General features: G+C 44.6%; 3 protein-coding genes across 3 annotated transcripts; 2 read left to right on the forward strand and 1 right to left on the reverse strand.

The window, feature by feature from the left end:
* Nucleotides 1-1,017: 1,017 nt before the first annotated feature.
* On the forward strand, nucleotides 1,018-3,772 carry LOC128719894 (V-type proton ATPase catalytic subunit A). Its single transcript, XM_053813534.1, has 5 exons — nucleotides 1,018-1,093; nucleotides 1,782-1,976; nucleotides 2,043-3,126; nucleotides 3,211-3,607; nucleotides 3,680-3,772. Exons 1-5 carry the CDS (start codon nucleotides 1,018-1,020, stop codon nucleotides 3,770-3,772), a joined length of 1,845 nt encoding a protein of 614 aa, XP_053669509.1.
* Nucleotides 3,773-5,705: 1,933 nt separating this feature from the next.
* LOC128706966 (ankyrin repeat domain-containing protein 27-like) lies at nucleotides 5,706-8,426 on the reverse strand. The gene has a single exon (XM_053801910.1). The coding sequence runs from the start codon at nucleotides 8,424-8,426 to the stop codon at nucleotides 5,706-5,708; it is 2,721 nt and encodes a 906-aa protein (XP_053657885.1).
* Nucleotides 8,427-12,228: 3,802 nt separating this feature from the next.
* Nucleotides 12,229-13,935, forward strand: LOC128709046 (uncharacterized). The gene is made up of 3 exons (XM_053804030.1): nucleotides 12,229-12,258; nucleotides 12,568-12,715; nucleotides 12,833-13,935. The coding sequence occupies exons 1-3, from the start codon at nucleotides 12,229-12,231 to the stop codon at nucleotides 13,933-13,935; spliced, it is 1,281 nt and encodes a 426-aa protein (XP_053660005.1).
* The last annotated feature ends 845 nt before the right edge of the window (nucleotides 13,936-14,780 follow it).

Below are 14,780 nucleotides of genomic sequence, written 5' to 3' on the forward strand. Positions count from 1 at the left end.
CCTAAATAGGCGTAACTTCATTAGTTGCACCATTTGTTAACAGAGCCATTACCATTTTTCAAACGGTTTAATTCGTTTTTAGGTTTAGTTTGTGCATATGAAAAACTTAAACTTTGAAAAGCTGTTGCGCAGTAGAAGGAGTTCAATACTAAAAAATAAGAGCAGTTTTTATTTTAAAAAAATGTACATTTCCCACAAGCTCCTATGAATGGTACTGATTGGTGCTGCCGTCTGTAAATTCACATAGAGCTCGCTCGTTGTTCAATGAGACGTCAAACAATTTCGTTTTCGTCTTCTCTTTCGTTCTCGCGCTTTTAGCTCTACACGAGATGAATGGAGGGAGCGAATAAGAAACGGAAGATCATTCGTCTGAGGTAAACGTTTCATGAAACGTTTGTTCAGTTCTTATCCGTCAGGCATTTCCAACCTCGAGTTCTGCGTAAGTGGTTGGCTGGTAAAGTTCGTATTCAAGATAATTGTGGTGTAAATTTGGGGTTGAATCGCACATTCGAACTAAAATTACAAACGTGCTCAGCGCCCACAGAAATATTTCGGTTTAAACTAGCCCTAGCGCCGTTTTGTTGTAGAAAACGCAGAGCACTTATTGATTTTTTGTTGTCTTTGCTGTCGCTATCGGCCATTCATTCGTCGGGATTTTTTTGAGAAGTTTTTGTGTATAGTTTATCGCTAGTAATAACAAAACCTTTTCGGTCGGTGCAAATATATATCGCGTAATACATTTTCTAGAAATTCGTTTCACAAAATACATGTTGAAAGCGTAAAACTGAACCGAACAGGTCACATGACCCACGGTTCCGAATCTGCTGGCGCTTATTGCGTTTGTGAGATAAACGTCCGAAGCCTTCGCTGATCAGCTGACCTTTTTATAGTGGTGCAGCAAGGAATGTAGCGAGGTATGAAATAATTCTGATTATTTTACCATTTCAGCAGAACATCCCCGGAAGCCAGCAGAAAAAGGGAATCGACACAGCCCGTCACGAGAGAACGAGATAGAAAATGTCGAATCTAAAGAAAATCAGCGATGAGGACCGCGAGTCCAAATTCGGATACGTTTTCGCCGTATCTGGTCCTGGTGAGTTTAAGTTTATATACCTACGGAAATTAAGGTGCTGCATCTGCACATTTTCCATAAACCGATAGAAGAATTACATTTTTCGTAGTTCCCTGTGGAAGGACTGAAGAAATTTTCCTCTCTTCATCTGTCATTGGAAGATGTCGCTGGTGGCTAGCAGTCACATGACGTGTGAAATGGTATTGTGCTTGTGTTGATTACATTGCTTCCATTGTGTGCGTGTTACGAATCGGTTCATGTGATCTGTTTGAGTTGGACGTATAGAATTCGGTTGTTTATTCATGTTTTGCAAAATAATTGTAAAACAAATGATGAATCGGGAATTACATGAAAGCTTGTGACTTCTTCCATGTGTTCGCGGTTTTTTGATATCACATGGTATTAAAATTATTATGTAACTTTGCTTATTTGTGGCTTTTGAAACTGGTCAGATGATGAAGGTGGGAGGTGTATTTGAACGCCATGTGATGTGATGAACACCTAGTCTTGCGTCCCGATACAATATAAATTTTTGTAGTAAAAGAAGATGTTTATCTACATACACAGTCAAATAATTGTTGGAAGTATGACGAATATTGATGTGTATTGTGTATTGCTTGTATATTTCATAATATTGACCATTGACCAATGCTGTTATGCAGTGTTTCGATGATGTATGATTTGATGAATATATTTTTCCCTGTTTCAGTCGTGACGGCGGAACGTATGTCCGGTTCCGCTATGTACGAGCTGGTGCGTGTCGGATACTACGAGCTGGTCGGTGAGATTATTCGTCTGGAAGGTGACATGGCAACCATCCAGGTATACGAGGAAACGTCCGGTGTAACTGTCGGCGATCCTGTGCTGCGTACCGGCAAGCCATTATCTGTGGAGCTTGGTCCAGGTATATCGTTAACGAAGTCAATAAGTTGAACATAGCAATCATTCTAATGACACCAAATTCCCACAGGTATCATGGGTAGCATCTTTGACGGTATTCAGCGTCCGTTGAAGGATATCAATGAAATGACGAGCTCGATCTACATTCCGAAGGGTATCAACGTACCGTGCTTGTCCCGTACGCAGAGCTGGAGTTTCAATCCGCTTAACGTGAAGGCTGGCTCTCACATTACCGGCGGTGACCTGTACGGTATTGTGCACGAGAACACACTCGTCAAGCACAAGCTGTTGGTGCCACCGCGCGCCAAGGGTACCGTCAAGTACATTGCCCCGTCCGGCAACTATACCGTTGATGATGTGATCCTCGAGACCGAATTCGATGGTGAAATCAACAAATTCACCATGTTGCAGGTGTGGCCTGTGCGTCAGCCGCGTCCAGTGACGGAAAAGCTGCCAGCCAACCATCCGCTGCTAACCGGACAGCGTGTGCTGGATTCATTGTTCCCTTGCGTCCAGGGCGGTACGACCGCTATTCCCGGTGCTTTCGGTTGCGGAAAAACTGTCATCTCACAGTCGCTGTCGAAGTACTCCAACTCGGACGTTATCGTGTACGTCGGTTGCGGTGAGCGTGGTAACGAGATGTCTGAGGTATTGCGAGATTTCCCCGAGCTTTCGGTTGAGATTGATGGCGTGACAGAGTCGATCATGAAGCGTACTGCGCTGGTAGCCAACACCTCCAACATGCCTGTCGCGGCCCGTGAAGCTTCCATCTATACCGGTATCACGCTGTCGGAGTACTTCCGTGATATGGGTTACAACGTCTCTATGATGGCCGATTCCACCTCTCGTTGGGCTGAGGCTTTGCGAGAAATTTCGGGTCGTCTTGCTGAGATGCCGGCCGATTCCGGTTATCCCGCCTACCTTGGTGCTCGTTTGGCTTCCTTCTACGAGCGTGCCGGTCGCGTCAAGTGTCTTGGCAATCCGGAGCGCGAAGGTTCCGTTTCGATTGTCGGTGCCGTATCACCACCCGGTGGTGATTTCTCCGATCCCGTCACCTCTGCCACACTGGGTATTGTACAAGTGTTCTGGGGTTTGGACAAGAAATTGGCCCAGCGTAAGCACTTCCCATCGATTAACTGGTTGATTTCCTACAGGTAAGCAAGAGTAACGTAATCACCATGCACACTAGCACGTGTAATTATAATTTTTTGTTTTCCTCCTCCTTCTCCTTCAACCAGCAAGTACATGCGCGCTTTGGAAGATTTCTACGATAAAAACTTCCCAGAGTTTGTACCAATGCGTACCAAGGTGAAGGAGATTCTGCAGGAGGAAGAAGATCTGTCCGAAATTGTGCAGCTGGTCGGTAAGGCGTCGTTGGCCGAAACCGATAAGATCACTCTCGAGGTCGCCAAGTTGTTGAAGGACGATTTCCTACAACAGAATTCGTACTCTGCTTACGATCGCTTCTGTCCGTTCTATAAGACCGTTGGTATGCTGAAGAACATGATCGGATTCTACGATATGGCACGCCATGCAGTGGAGACGACTGCACAGTCAGAAAACAAAATCACATGGAACGTCATTCGTGACTCGATGGGCAACATTCTGTATCAGCTATCGTCGATGAAGTTCAAGGTAGGACGCAAGTAATGTGACAACCGTGTAAAAGTTTTTAAAAATTTCTCAACTCTCTGTGCCCTTTTGTAGGACCCAGTAAAAGACGGCGAACCAAAAATCAAGGCCGATTTCGACCAGCTGTACGAAGACATGCAGCAGGCATTCCGCAATCTAGAAGATTAAATGGTATACCTCCACGTGTAAGAGCGGAGCAGAGTGTGCCAGCCGTCGGATAAAGATGTACTATTATGATAAGTTTCCTTTACCGTGTTGCCAGCCACGACGAGCATCCTTTGGGGAGAGGACCGCTGTGGTGGCTGTGTGACGACTAGTAAAATGCAACACATGAGACGTTATACATACATAAATGGCATACATGCTACGACTTATGTACACAAGCACAGATCCATGCAACAAGTATTCCACAGCGATAAATGTAGAGATAAATCCTTAGATCAGATGCGGGCACGCGCAAGAAAACATTTTAAAAATAACATCAAACGGGGATAATTGCAAGCGTGTGCCCTCATCGTTGCCCGAGGGTGTCGTAGGAGTGAATTTTAATTTGTTTCTAACAACTTGTATCTTGTTAAAAATCGCGGAACAAATGCAATCCTGAAGTTCATCCAACATCGTCCACTTAAAAGATATTGTCATCGACTACATCTATTCTCTCTAGTTCTGTTGATTGCTAAGTGCAAAACAGTGTTCGCAAAAACGTGGTCAATAGTGCGATTCTATGCGAATGCACATAAAAAGGGGTATGCAATCAGTCAACATGTGGCATAACTTAACGCTAGCAGAACTGGAGAGAGTAGAGAAACAGCAGGAAAATGATCGAGGGATGCAATGTCGTAAAACGTACAATAAGGAGAGCCGGCTTATTTGTTATGATACTATATATATTATATATTTTTTTGTTGTTGCTCAGATAAATTTCCTGTAGAAAAAGCGAACCATGTAGCGGTGGATTAGTCGCTAAAAACAAGTATATATAAATATAAATGAATAGTCCTTCTAAGTATATTTGAAACAAAGATAATCCTTTACAATCGGAGTATGTAAATGGAATGTTGGAGTTGTAACAGCTCGCTTTCATGTGGTTCGGACTATGTGGAAAAGTGTGAACAATTGGAGAAAAAACTTAAACAAAGATCAAACGTTCGAAAATTACACATGCAGAGGTATTTTATTTTTTCATAATTTAAATTTCTTAATGCTTTGATCGCACGAGAATCGACGTAAGACGTTTCATTTAGTCTATTTCAACTGCTATTGCCGTTTATATTTTATTCATATTTGATCTTATATTATTTCTATACACATAGTGTCGTTAATGTTCCCTTTTTTGCCCATAGATCATGTGAACGCTAAGGGATGCGCTGATTATCTTTCATTTTACTTATATTATGTTTCTTATCATCATATACCACATGCATCCGTTGCAGTATGAATCAGTTGTTTGTTTTATCGTTAAAGATTTACTGTTGTCTAATTATGTGTGTTTTTAATCACTGCTTATCACTGGTATGAACAGTGGGTTTTGAAGAGAACGTTTGCTAGGGCTTTGTTAAATCAATTTTCCCAGCGGCTATTTTGCAACAGATAAGTTTAGCTCAAAATGAACTGTTCCACTCGAAGCACACCTGGGAGTACGAACAAACGCAACTATTTGTTTGGTGCATGGTGTTGTGTGTTTTCTTTTTCGCTCTTGTAAATGTCTTTATAAATACGGTAGATCGTCCAGAAAGGATCACCGAATACAAAACACAATGTAGACGTGCGGTATGCAATGTACCCGCTAACCCATTCGGAAGATGAATAATAACGTAATAAAGCGAAACGGTCGGAAATTTGCATTCCAAGAAGAAAAGTGTTACTTGCCTGTTATTGTGTAAATATTTTTGGTCATCCTTTTTTGTCATCATTACACTTATCGTTAAGCAAATGTGGTCAATTTATGGGTGTCCAACGGGGTTGAGGTGTAAAATGATAAAACCGTACAGCGTTGCGTAAACAAATTAGTTTAAATTTATTCATTTTAACAACACTAGCGTATCCAACGTATATGTACAGACTGCATCTATATTCACAAGCACTGAGCAGTAGTCAGCATTCATTGTTCGAGCAAATTGACTACATTAAAGTAGAGATTATTTTTAGCTATGTCTATTGGCCGTTTGCCTTGTAAGTTGCGTATGCTTCGATCAGCATCGGCCTCCAGCAACATTTGGACCAGCTGCAAATTGTTCTGTTCCACTGCGTAGTGAAGTGGTGTATCTCCTCGACTATCCTTCAGGTCTACGATGTCCGTAACCGTACAACGGCTCAGCAGCATCCGCACGATACGTAATCTGCGTTCGCGTGTTGCCAAATGCAGCGCCGTCGCACCGGACTTGAGCCGAATGGTAGGATTGACCTTGTGCTCCAGCAACACACGAACCATTTCCACGTTTCCGTGCACTGCAGCTACGTGCAAGGCGGTGTAGCCTTCTCCATTGACGGCATTCAGATCGACACGTACCTTGTCAGGTACCGATACCCCCGTAGGCGGTTTTGCCGACAGTCCGAAAGGTTTTCTAAAAAGATTGTAAAATTCGGACGATCGCCTTACACACCGGTTACAAGTGCACAGTGGGTGACACAGCTTGTCATCCGTGGGATAGCCATTCAGTTGAGCTGGGTGGTTGCGATGGTTTCGTTCCGATGGGTTCCGGGACGAATCTTCTTCCAGTCCCAGATAGACACAGGCCAGCTTTGTGTCCTGGGCAGCAATTGCTTCCAGCGCCTTTTCGACCCGTTTCATCTCCTCTATCGTACGCTGTTCGCGGATCTCTTCCGGTGCATTGTCGTTAGAGTAGTTGAAATCTTCTGCGAAATAGATTGTAGTCTGAGGTATTGGAGCAAACTTTGTGTTCGACTGGCCACGACCGTTCGCATTGCGGCGTTGATCGTGCAGTGCATCGACGAGCAGTTTCGTAATGCGGACGTTGTGCGCGTTGCGCACCGGAGTGGCGCCCAGCTTGTTCATAACATCGACCCGCGCCGCGTACTCTAGCAACGTTTCGACGATATCTAAAAAGCCCCACTTTGCTGCATAATGTAGCGGCGTGTGCCCCAGCTCGGTGGCCGCGTTCACATCGACGTAGATGCGCATATGCTCGGAAAAGTACAGCAACGCCTTGACGCATCCGCTGTGGCCATTTAGGCACGCTAAATGGAGGGATGTGTGTGCATCGTTGCTGGTACTGTTAATGTTTATTCCGGCATGAAGCAGCAGTAACAGCAGATTCTGATGACCGTTCGCTGCGGCGTAGTGCAGCGCGGTCCAGTTCTTCGCGTCGACTGCATTCACGTTCGGCTGGAGGGACAGTATGAGCGTCAGGAGCTTCGCATTACCAAGAATAGCCGCGAGATGTATCGCGGCCTGACCGTGCTGATTTTGGTCGTCGATCGAGGGCAGATAGTAATATCCGGCCTCGGTTGGAACGTTCCACAGCAGTGCCTGATTGTTGGTGACATCCTGCAGTAGCTCCACAACCCTTGCTTCGTCGTCGTTACGCATCAGCGTGAGCAGATAGTTGAGAAAGTCGTCCGCATTACGGAATTCCATGTCGGACGTAACGGAGCCGGCGTCTGTCTGAATCGACCTGGGCTCGAGATTAATGCCAAGCCGCTGCGTGCGGGTAATGCTACCGCAGCTAATGTACACGATAGCCGCTTCCAGGGTCGCAATCAGAAACCCGTGCTCGCCCGTCTCGATGCGCTGCTCCCGGAACACGTTGTTGAACTGAAACTCCTTCAGAAACGTTATCGTCATTATCCAGTGCGTCAGTCCCGATTTTAGAATGAGAAAAATGAACAACGGCACCAAATGGTCCGTGGTGAGCGTGTACCGTTTGCCTAATCCTCCCTTGACCAGTACTTCCATCACCTTCTGCAAACAACCGATCTTGTCTATCACTGTACGCGCGTCTTCGATCTTGACCAGTTCCTTTTTTGCCAGCGGGATCAGTTCACCGTACCGTTGCGCTACCTCAAACTCCGTACAGTGCACATCGCCCAAGTTGCGCAGCGTCTTGTTAAACGCTTCCGCCTGCTCCGATCGGCACACGTCGATCACGTTCTTTACGTGATCGTACAGCTTGTCCATCACGTACGTCTCGATGGCAACTTTAACGTTACCGCGCAGCAGCATATCCCGCTGGCAGCGATCTTTCAGCTTACGGTTCTGCAGTATCAAATCAAGACACTCGACGTAGATCATTTTCACCGCGGCTTTCTGCTCGTCGAACTGCCACTTTGGGAAGTCACCGTTCGCACGGACAAACTGCTGCACCTTCCCATCCATGCGGCCGAATATATCCTTCTTCTTGGCGGCTGTCCGGATGAACTCGACCGACTCGGTGAGACTGCCGATGCCGAGGAAACGTCCAAGCGAAAAGTCATCCTCCGCGTACACACCGTACTTCTTCATGTCGTGCAGCGGTCGCTCGATGCACCACACTTTGTACTTCAGCCCTTCCCGGTAGAAAATTTCCTCAAACAGAATGCGCACACGTACATCGCCGAATGTGAGCGCCCGCTCGTCCAGCTTCAGTTGCAGGAAGTTCAGGTTGAAGAAGTGCGTCTCCGGTAGCTCCTCGTTCGGGACCAGTATGTGCGCGAGCGCAAACTCCTGATCGACAAGGCACTGTTCGCTGAAGGAACCGAACCGGGGTACGCAAACTATCCATCCCTCGACGGTGGCCGTCTCCAGGATGCTGTAATGATCGTTCAACAGCCGCTGGTAGTAACCGTTGGCCGAAATGTCTTCGTCGTAGTTCTGCAAATCCATCGTAGTTGAAATCATTTACGCTGAATCCCCGAACGTTGCTCAAGACATTCACTCTGTTCGCGCTACGAATGTACGGATTGGTGAAACCGTTTCACCCGTGGTTTCACTCTCTGCCCACACGCGCACGGTTATACGCAATTACTCGAAACGACCCCGAGCAAATGGTGTTACTCGTTGGAAAACCACACTGTCCGTATCATCAGTTCTGATGCCTGAAAGCATATTCCACTGTTGCAACATGGCATCCAAACACTACGACTGTGGACGGTGGACGGTATATTCCGAAAGCCACAGATAAGGTCAGTAGTTTTTCACGTCAAGCACTCCGATGAACCGAAAGCAGCTTGTAAGGTATCCCTTAAACCTAACACGGCTCAAATATATCGAGGCTGATTGATCTTTCCGTATTGTCACAACCTGGATTCTTCGCCAACACTTTCCATTCTCTTGTTTTTTTTTATTGTTACAGCCACAAACTCACTAGCGTTGATACACGGGCAGACAGTACAGTAACCAAACTCTTGGGATGGTCTTCGTATAACCTTCGCTGTAAAACTGTGAAACGAAAATGCGGCAGCGTAGAGCAACTGGTTCACCGTCTCGAGTTTACACCCTCACACCCTCCCACCACGGGAATTCGTTTCACCGCCGTGCCGTCGCTGTGGTCGTCACCAACTTCGGGGCCGCTGTGGGGCTTCACTTGCAGCGACTTATAAAACCGTGTCCAAACATCGACGACAACACCAGAAGTGAACACGCACGGTTCAGCGCACAACCCACTCTGTGGCCATTCGCAGCGAACCGCAGCAAAACCGCTTGGCGACTGCTGGCACTGTACACAGTACAGACCCCGTGCGATGCTTTGTCCACCACCGTAAGTACCGACTATAGTTTGTTTGTTTTTTGTTACGGTCGTCTGAAAGTTGAATAATTTCTTGAGTAAGATCATGAATGTGGCTGCTGATTATGAATCACGGAATGCCCGATCGCCCGTATGTATTTCATTACTAAAAGAAATAAGAGGAAAAGAGAAAAAAGAGACAGAGAGCGAAATCACGAAATACAATAAGGTAAGAGAGAGAAAGAAATTGAGCCTCACACAATCCATTTCCAGTGTTTCCTAAAGAACAGTGATCTTCACACCAACACCCCCAGCACGGAACGACGTTTCAGATATATACAACAAGACGAATACAGATAATCTCCACACGATTTCGCAGTACACGACAGTCTTTTTGGTCGTTCATAGATAATCAGTGGAGTCAGTGGAACTCAGTCAGTGGAACGCAATTAAATAGTTTCAACATTGAATTTATTCATTTTCTTATCACCCAATATTCAATTGTATTAGTTCATAGGTTTCCTGCTTATCCAAGCGTTTACTATATATTTTGAATGTTTGTCAATTCTATTTATTTATTTGTTGCGAAAAACGTTAAGGTTTTTATTCCGGAAGAGTTTCCTCTACCTTACGGTGGGAGGTGTTAGCTCCGTATGAAAGAACATGTCCTGATTTTTTTTTGTTAACTTAAAAATAATATATACTATATAATCAACTATTCATAACTAAATTATTATAAAGTAAATTTCATATGTGTGAATATATACAAAGGGTAAGAACTGCGTAGTGGATAATGGGATATATCAGGAAAAGTGGAAGGTGTAGAGAGCGAATAAACTATTCGTCAAAGGTTTTGAATGACCTGTGCCGGAGATGCCAGACATGATACACGTAGACGTTCAAGGTCTTGCCTGATTCTGTCTGCGATTAGCGTATAGAATAAACGGTAAGCTTATTAATCCTTTAGATAGAAGATAGTATGAAAGATTCATGTTCAGCCACCAAAGCATGCATATATTTTCTTTTTTATAGTTTTAAGGGACTTTCAATTCTAGAGGAATTCTCTCGTCTCTGGCCTATCTATTTTTCTGCTCAAAAACGAATTGCCATCTCTGCTTAAATGCACTAATAAATGCAAAAAAATCCAAAGAGAGTGAAAAATTGAAATTGCATCGCAGGAATTGTATCGTGTGAACGTACTTACAGAAACTGAATTTCTCCTTGTTTGCATACGCAGAAGGTTACAGCGGCGCTTGATATATGGGTTATGGCATAATTCATACACTTTTCCCTACTAAACAGCTTTTTCGGACCACCCACACGGCGGAGCCCTTGGCGGCCGCCTACTCCTTCCACCGTCATATCGGCCACTGTCCCTTCTACATGTTTATGTTCAACTCTTCAATACGAAATATAAACGATATTTTTAAGACAATTTTTATACGAGAAATATACGAGGATATACGGGAAAACTAGAGAAAAAAAAACTCCTATGCTATACTATACGTCATTTTTATAGAAAATTGAGAATGCTTTGAGTAGCGCTGACCATTAGTAGTGAACGTATTCAATGTGCGTTAGTGCAATCGATGCAACGATGAGCATTGCGTGCGCGATAAGCGACTGAATTCACGGTCGTGTCAAGGGTGTCTTCTACAAACGTTCTACTCGGAGAAGTTTAATGCATTTTATCTATTCTGTATGTCCAATTTTTGGAAGCAATTTTTCAAACGAAAGCGAGAAGCTTGATTGTATGCTTATCGCTCATCACATTGTTAATTAATCTTGCTGGGTTTGGTTTGATGTTTGTTCAAGCCAGTTGATTAGGTTGAGTTGACTTCGTATCTCCTTCGCCAGAACGCCCTAATTAATTGACGTCATAATGAGCAACCATATGTGACATTTTGTTTGAAGCGTTTAATTTTACTCTGTTGGTTGCGCTATTTACCACTTTTCTCATTTAATGGATAGTTTTATCCTAAAATATGCTCCAAGGTTACATAGTGTTATTGTTTACGGTTCGCCAGCTTCGGTATTACATTCTATTCCACCATCACGTTCATTCAATTAAGCGCATGTACGGAGTTGATTGTTTAATGCTTGCGTACTATCACTAATACAACCGTCTACTAAAGCGACCAAACACTTCGCTAGGCAGTAGCACGGCGAATCTAGCTGACGCATTTTCATATTAATTTGGTGCGCAACTAAACGCCCGAAGTGTGCACTAAGACGACGATCTAAATTTATGGAATGCATCGAATGAAATAGGAAGGTTTTGATGGAGAGTTTGACATGTTTGTAGTAAGTTTTAAATTAATTTTTAAAATTAATTCATTGAAAGAGTACGAAATATGCGCCTGATTTCTTATCGAAATCGGTGCACCAAAATGATGTTCGGCTCATTTTGAAACATTTGCTTTCGCTTGTTTCCAAATATTCATTGCAGTTGAATATGGATCATCACGACGGAAAAAAATAAATCGTTGCGGAGATTATTTAATTTCAGCAATAATCATCCCAATCCAGTATTAGCATAATGATCATAGATAATGATAAAAATTAAAAACCATGGCTTATGATCGTATCATGATCGCTAGCCACCATCAACGAGTTAAACAGAGGTGAGTTTCATGTTATGGCTCAATGTTTTAAATTCTGTAGAAACTGTAGAAAGGGTATCTTTTCATATTTGGATGGGTTCGCTTGTAAACCGCTCGAGCTTGTCCAGGAAGCAATGGTTGGTTCGTGGGTTTCGCTGCTTTTCACAATGTACCGCTACTGGCACTGCAGTATCCGCAAGCGGGTTGTTTGTTTGTGGCCTTTTTGCAGCATAGTACAGAAATGGCATAGTGCGCGACTTCCGAAAACATTCTCGTGCAGCAGGTCTGATGTCCAACCGAGCTGTACGGCGGGTCACTTGCTAATCGTTTGTCTGAAGATCACCATCAATTGTCCATCATGCTACTGGCGGTAGCACTGCTTTTATCGGTAAGCCACAATTCTGACTAGTGAACCAGAACCAGATCATTAAACAAAAAGTCGGCAACTTATTGTTTGAAGCTTTCTCTCGAACCGGTCGTCTAATCAGTTCGAAAGGATGTTAGGGCCAAAGTGTCATCAACACACGTGTAGGATTATTCTCGCTAGATTGCCAGAATGTCAATGTGATAGACGGAACTGTTCGATTGCATAACGAAGCGCGTGATAATTCAGTCCAGAATCGTGTCATAATCAAGTGCTTCTTTTCCTTCCCTTGTCTTGCCGGTGCCCAATTATTTTTTTTTTCCGCGTGCGCAGACTTTGGTGGCGCGATTGGACGGGAGGTTTTTGGAAATCGGCAAACAACCACCCGGAACCGTTGCGATTGTGCCGAATGATGACGATGGCGAAAGTGTGCTGCTCGCTCCATTATTTGATGATCTGCAAGAACTCGACCGCGAAAAAGGCAAGTGAAACTGCACGGACGCCAAAGTCCGTGAAGCAGTGATAATGTCTAATCTTGGGATTTTCTTCTCATTTGCCTCGGCTCCGTTTTGCCACGACAACGATTGATGATACGCAGCTAGTGAGATGATTTCGGTAAAGCTGTTAAACCAGTACCACGCGAAAACGTTCGATGTCGCGGATCAGCTGAACGGTAACGACATGATGCTCGATGATGCCCGTCCGTTATCAACGGAACTGGACCATGAAGCGGTGAACCATTTACAAGCACATGGCAATCACTTCGGGGGACCTTTTGTACATTCATCTCCAATGGATATGAATGTGATCGACATGAAGGAAAACGGTATAGAGCAAGATTTTGCCCCAACAGAAACGATCCTTGACGAGCGTTTGCTGGAAGGTTGGATACCTTCCGACAGCAACGTGGTACCATCGAGTGCGAACCATTTGCCACCGAGTAGCACCGTTGCTGCACGTGAAAATAAGGCCAATTTGATGGCGGCTACTACTGCTACTACCACTACCATGACAACTACTAGCACAACCACAAGAATGACCACCGTGCGTAAAGTACAGCGCAAAACACGCCGGTTACAGTCGGTCAGCAGTTCGAGTAGTCCGCGTCCACCAAGTAGTACACAGCGTGCACCTCCGAGCGGAGTGATGGCAGCAACGACAACTACGTCCACAAGCCAACGGCCACCAGTTCCCAAGATAGACATTAAAAAGCTAAATCTGGATCATCTTGAAAATGACCTGCTATCCTTTTCCACACTGGTCCCTCCGCAGGCTTTGGCGCTCGCGTCCGTTTCCTCGTCCGCTCGCTTGCTTCCGAGAAGTATAAAACCCGAGGAAGCAGTTCCCACTTGCGGCTGTCAGCACAAGAAGCGATCGCTCTCGAAGAATCTGTACTCATCCGAGGATCCTGTGGACGATTATGACTACTACGATGACTACGACTATAATGAGGTGCAGAAGCGGCCCAGATCGCTTGCTGATCGGCCAATGCTATTCCCGGCCATGTCACGCCTGCTAGCTGTTGGTTCCAGCGAAGTGCAGGAGAGTAGCATTGAACGTGCGGAAAAAGTCCATGGCACACTGGAAAGGCTAATGGGCATCGTGACCATCTTTTCGCATGTTGATGATTTTATTCAGCGGAAAACGAAACAATCGATACGACGGTTGGCTCGTCTGTACGAAAGCGAGGAGTCGGATTAGGGTTGCGGACCAACAACGATAGATTGTTTGCTGGTGATTATCCGTTTATACGACATGGTTACCTGATGTGAAACTGTGGCGATTGGCAAGAAGGTTTGTTAATGTAATAATCTTGTAAATATAATTATCTAGATGCGTTTCAAAGTTCGTTCGCTGAAATAAAAGCACGCTGTCAACATACGCTGTTACGTGTGCTGGCATAGCACCGATATGATTCTTCACGTTTAATGTTACAAAGTGTTTGACTACGTTTAAGACTTATTTGCTTCATTCCATCATTGCGCTGTAAACTTGAAACCGTTCGTACAATGTACGTACGCAGCACGGCAACGACGTATGTGAAGCAGCAATTTACACATTTATGCGCCATTGTTCAGCTGATGCTTCACTTTGACACCGGAACAGCTGCGTCAGGGTAGAATTTCAAAAAGACATGACTAACACACTTTAAATTCCACCAGCGTCATCTTCCACCGGTAGAGATAGTGAGCACGATAACGCCCAGGGCGATAATCGTCGATACCTGAAGTGTATCTTTTGACCTAGCCAAATGAGCTAGTCAAATGAGCTGACCGGTTTTGTTCCGATGGCACACTAACCGGAAGACCATTTGTTTGGAGCAGAGCGGAACATGAACAACTGTGTTAGCTGAGTGATAACTCACGTTTGATAGCTTATCGCATGTCGGTGAGGGCTATGATTATGTTTCGGAAGAGAAGTAGCTTCAGTTCGGATCGGGTGCCGAATTTCAATACGCATCAAGTAATACATAATGCGTCAGAGTCGTGAGTGGTCGGGGAGATGCATTGCTCTAGTACAATTTCAACAATTGGATTGCTAAAGTT

This window comes from Anopheles marshallii, chromosome 2 (assembly GCF_943734725.1).
Source record: "Anopheles marshallii chromosome 2, idAnoMarsDA_429_01, whole genome shotgun sequence".
Classification (NCBI taxonomy): Eukaryota; Metazoa; Arthropoda; class Insecta; order Diptera; family Culicidae; genus Anopheles; species Anopheles marshallii.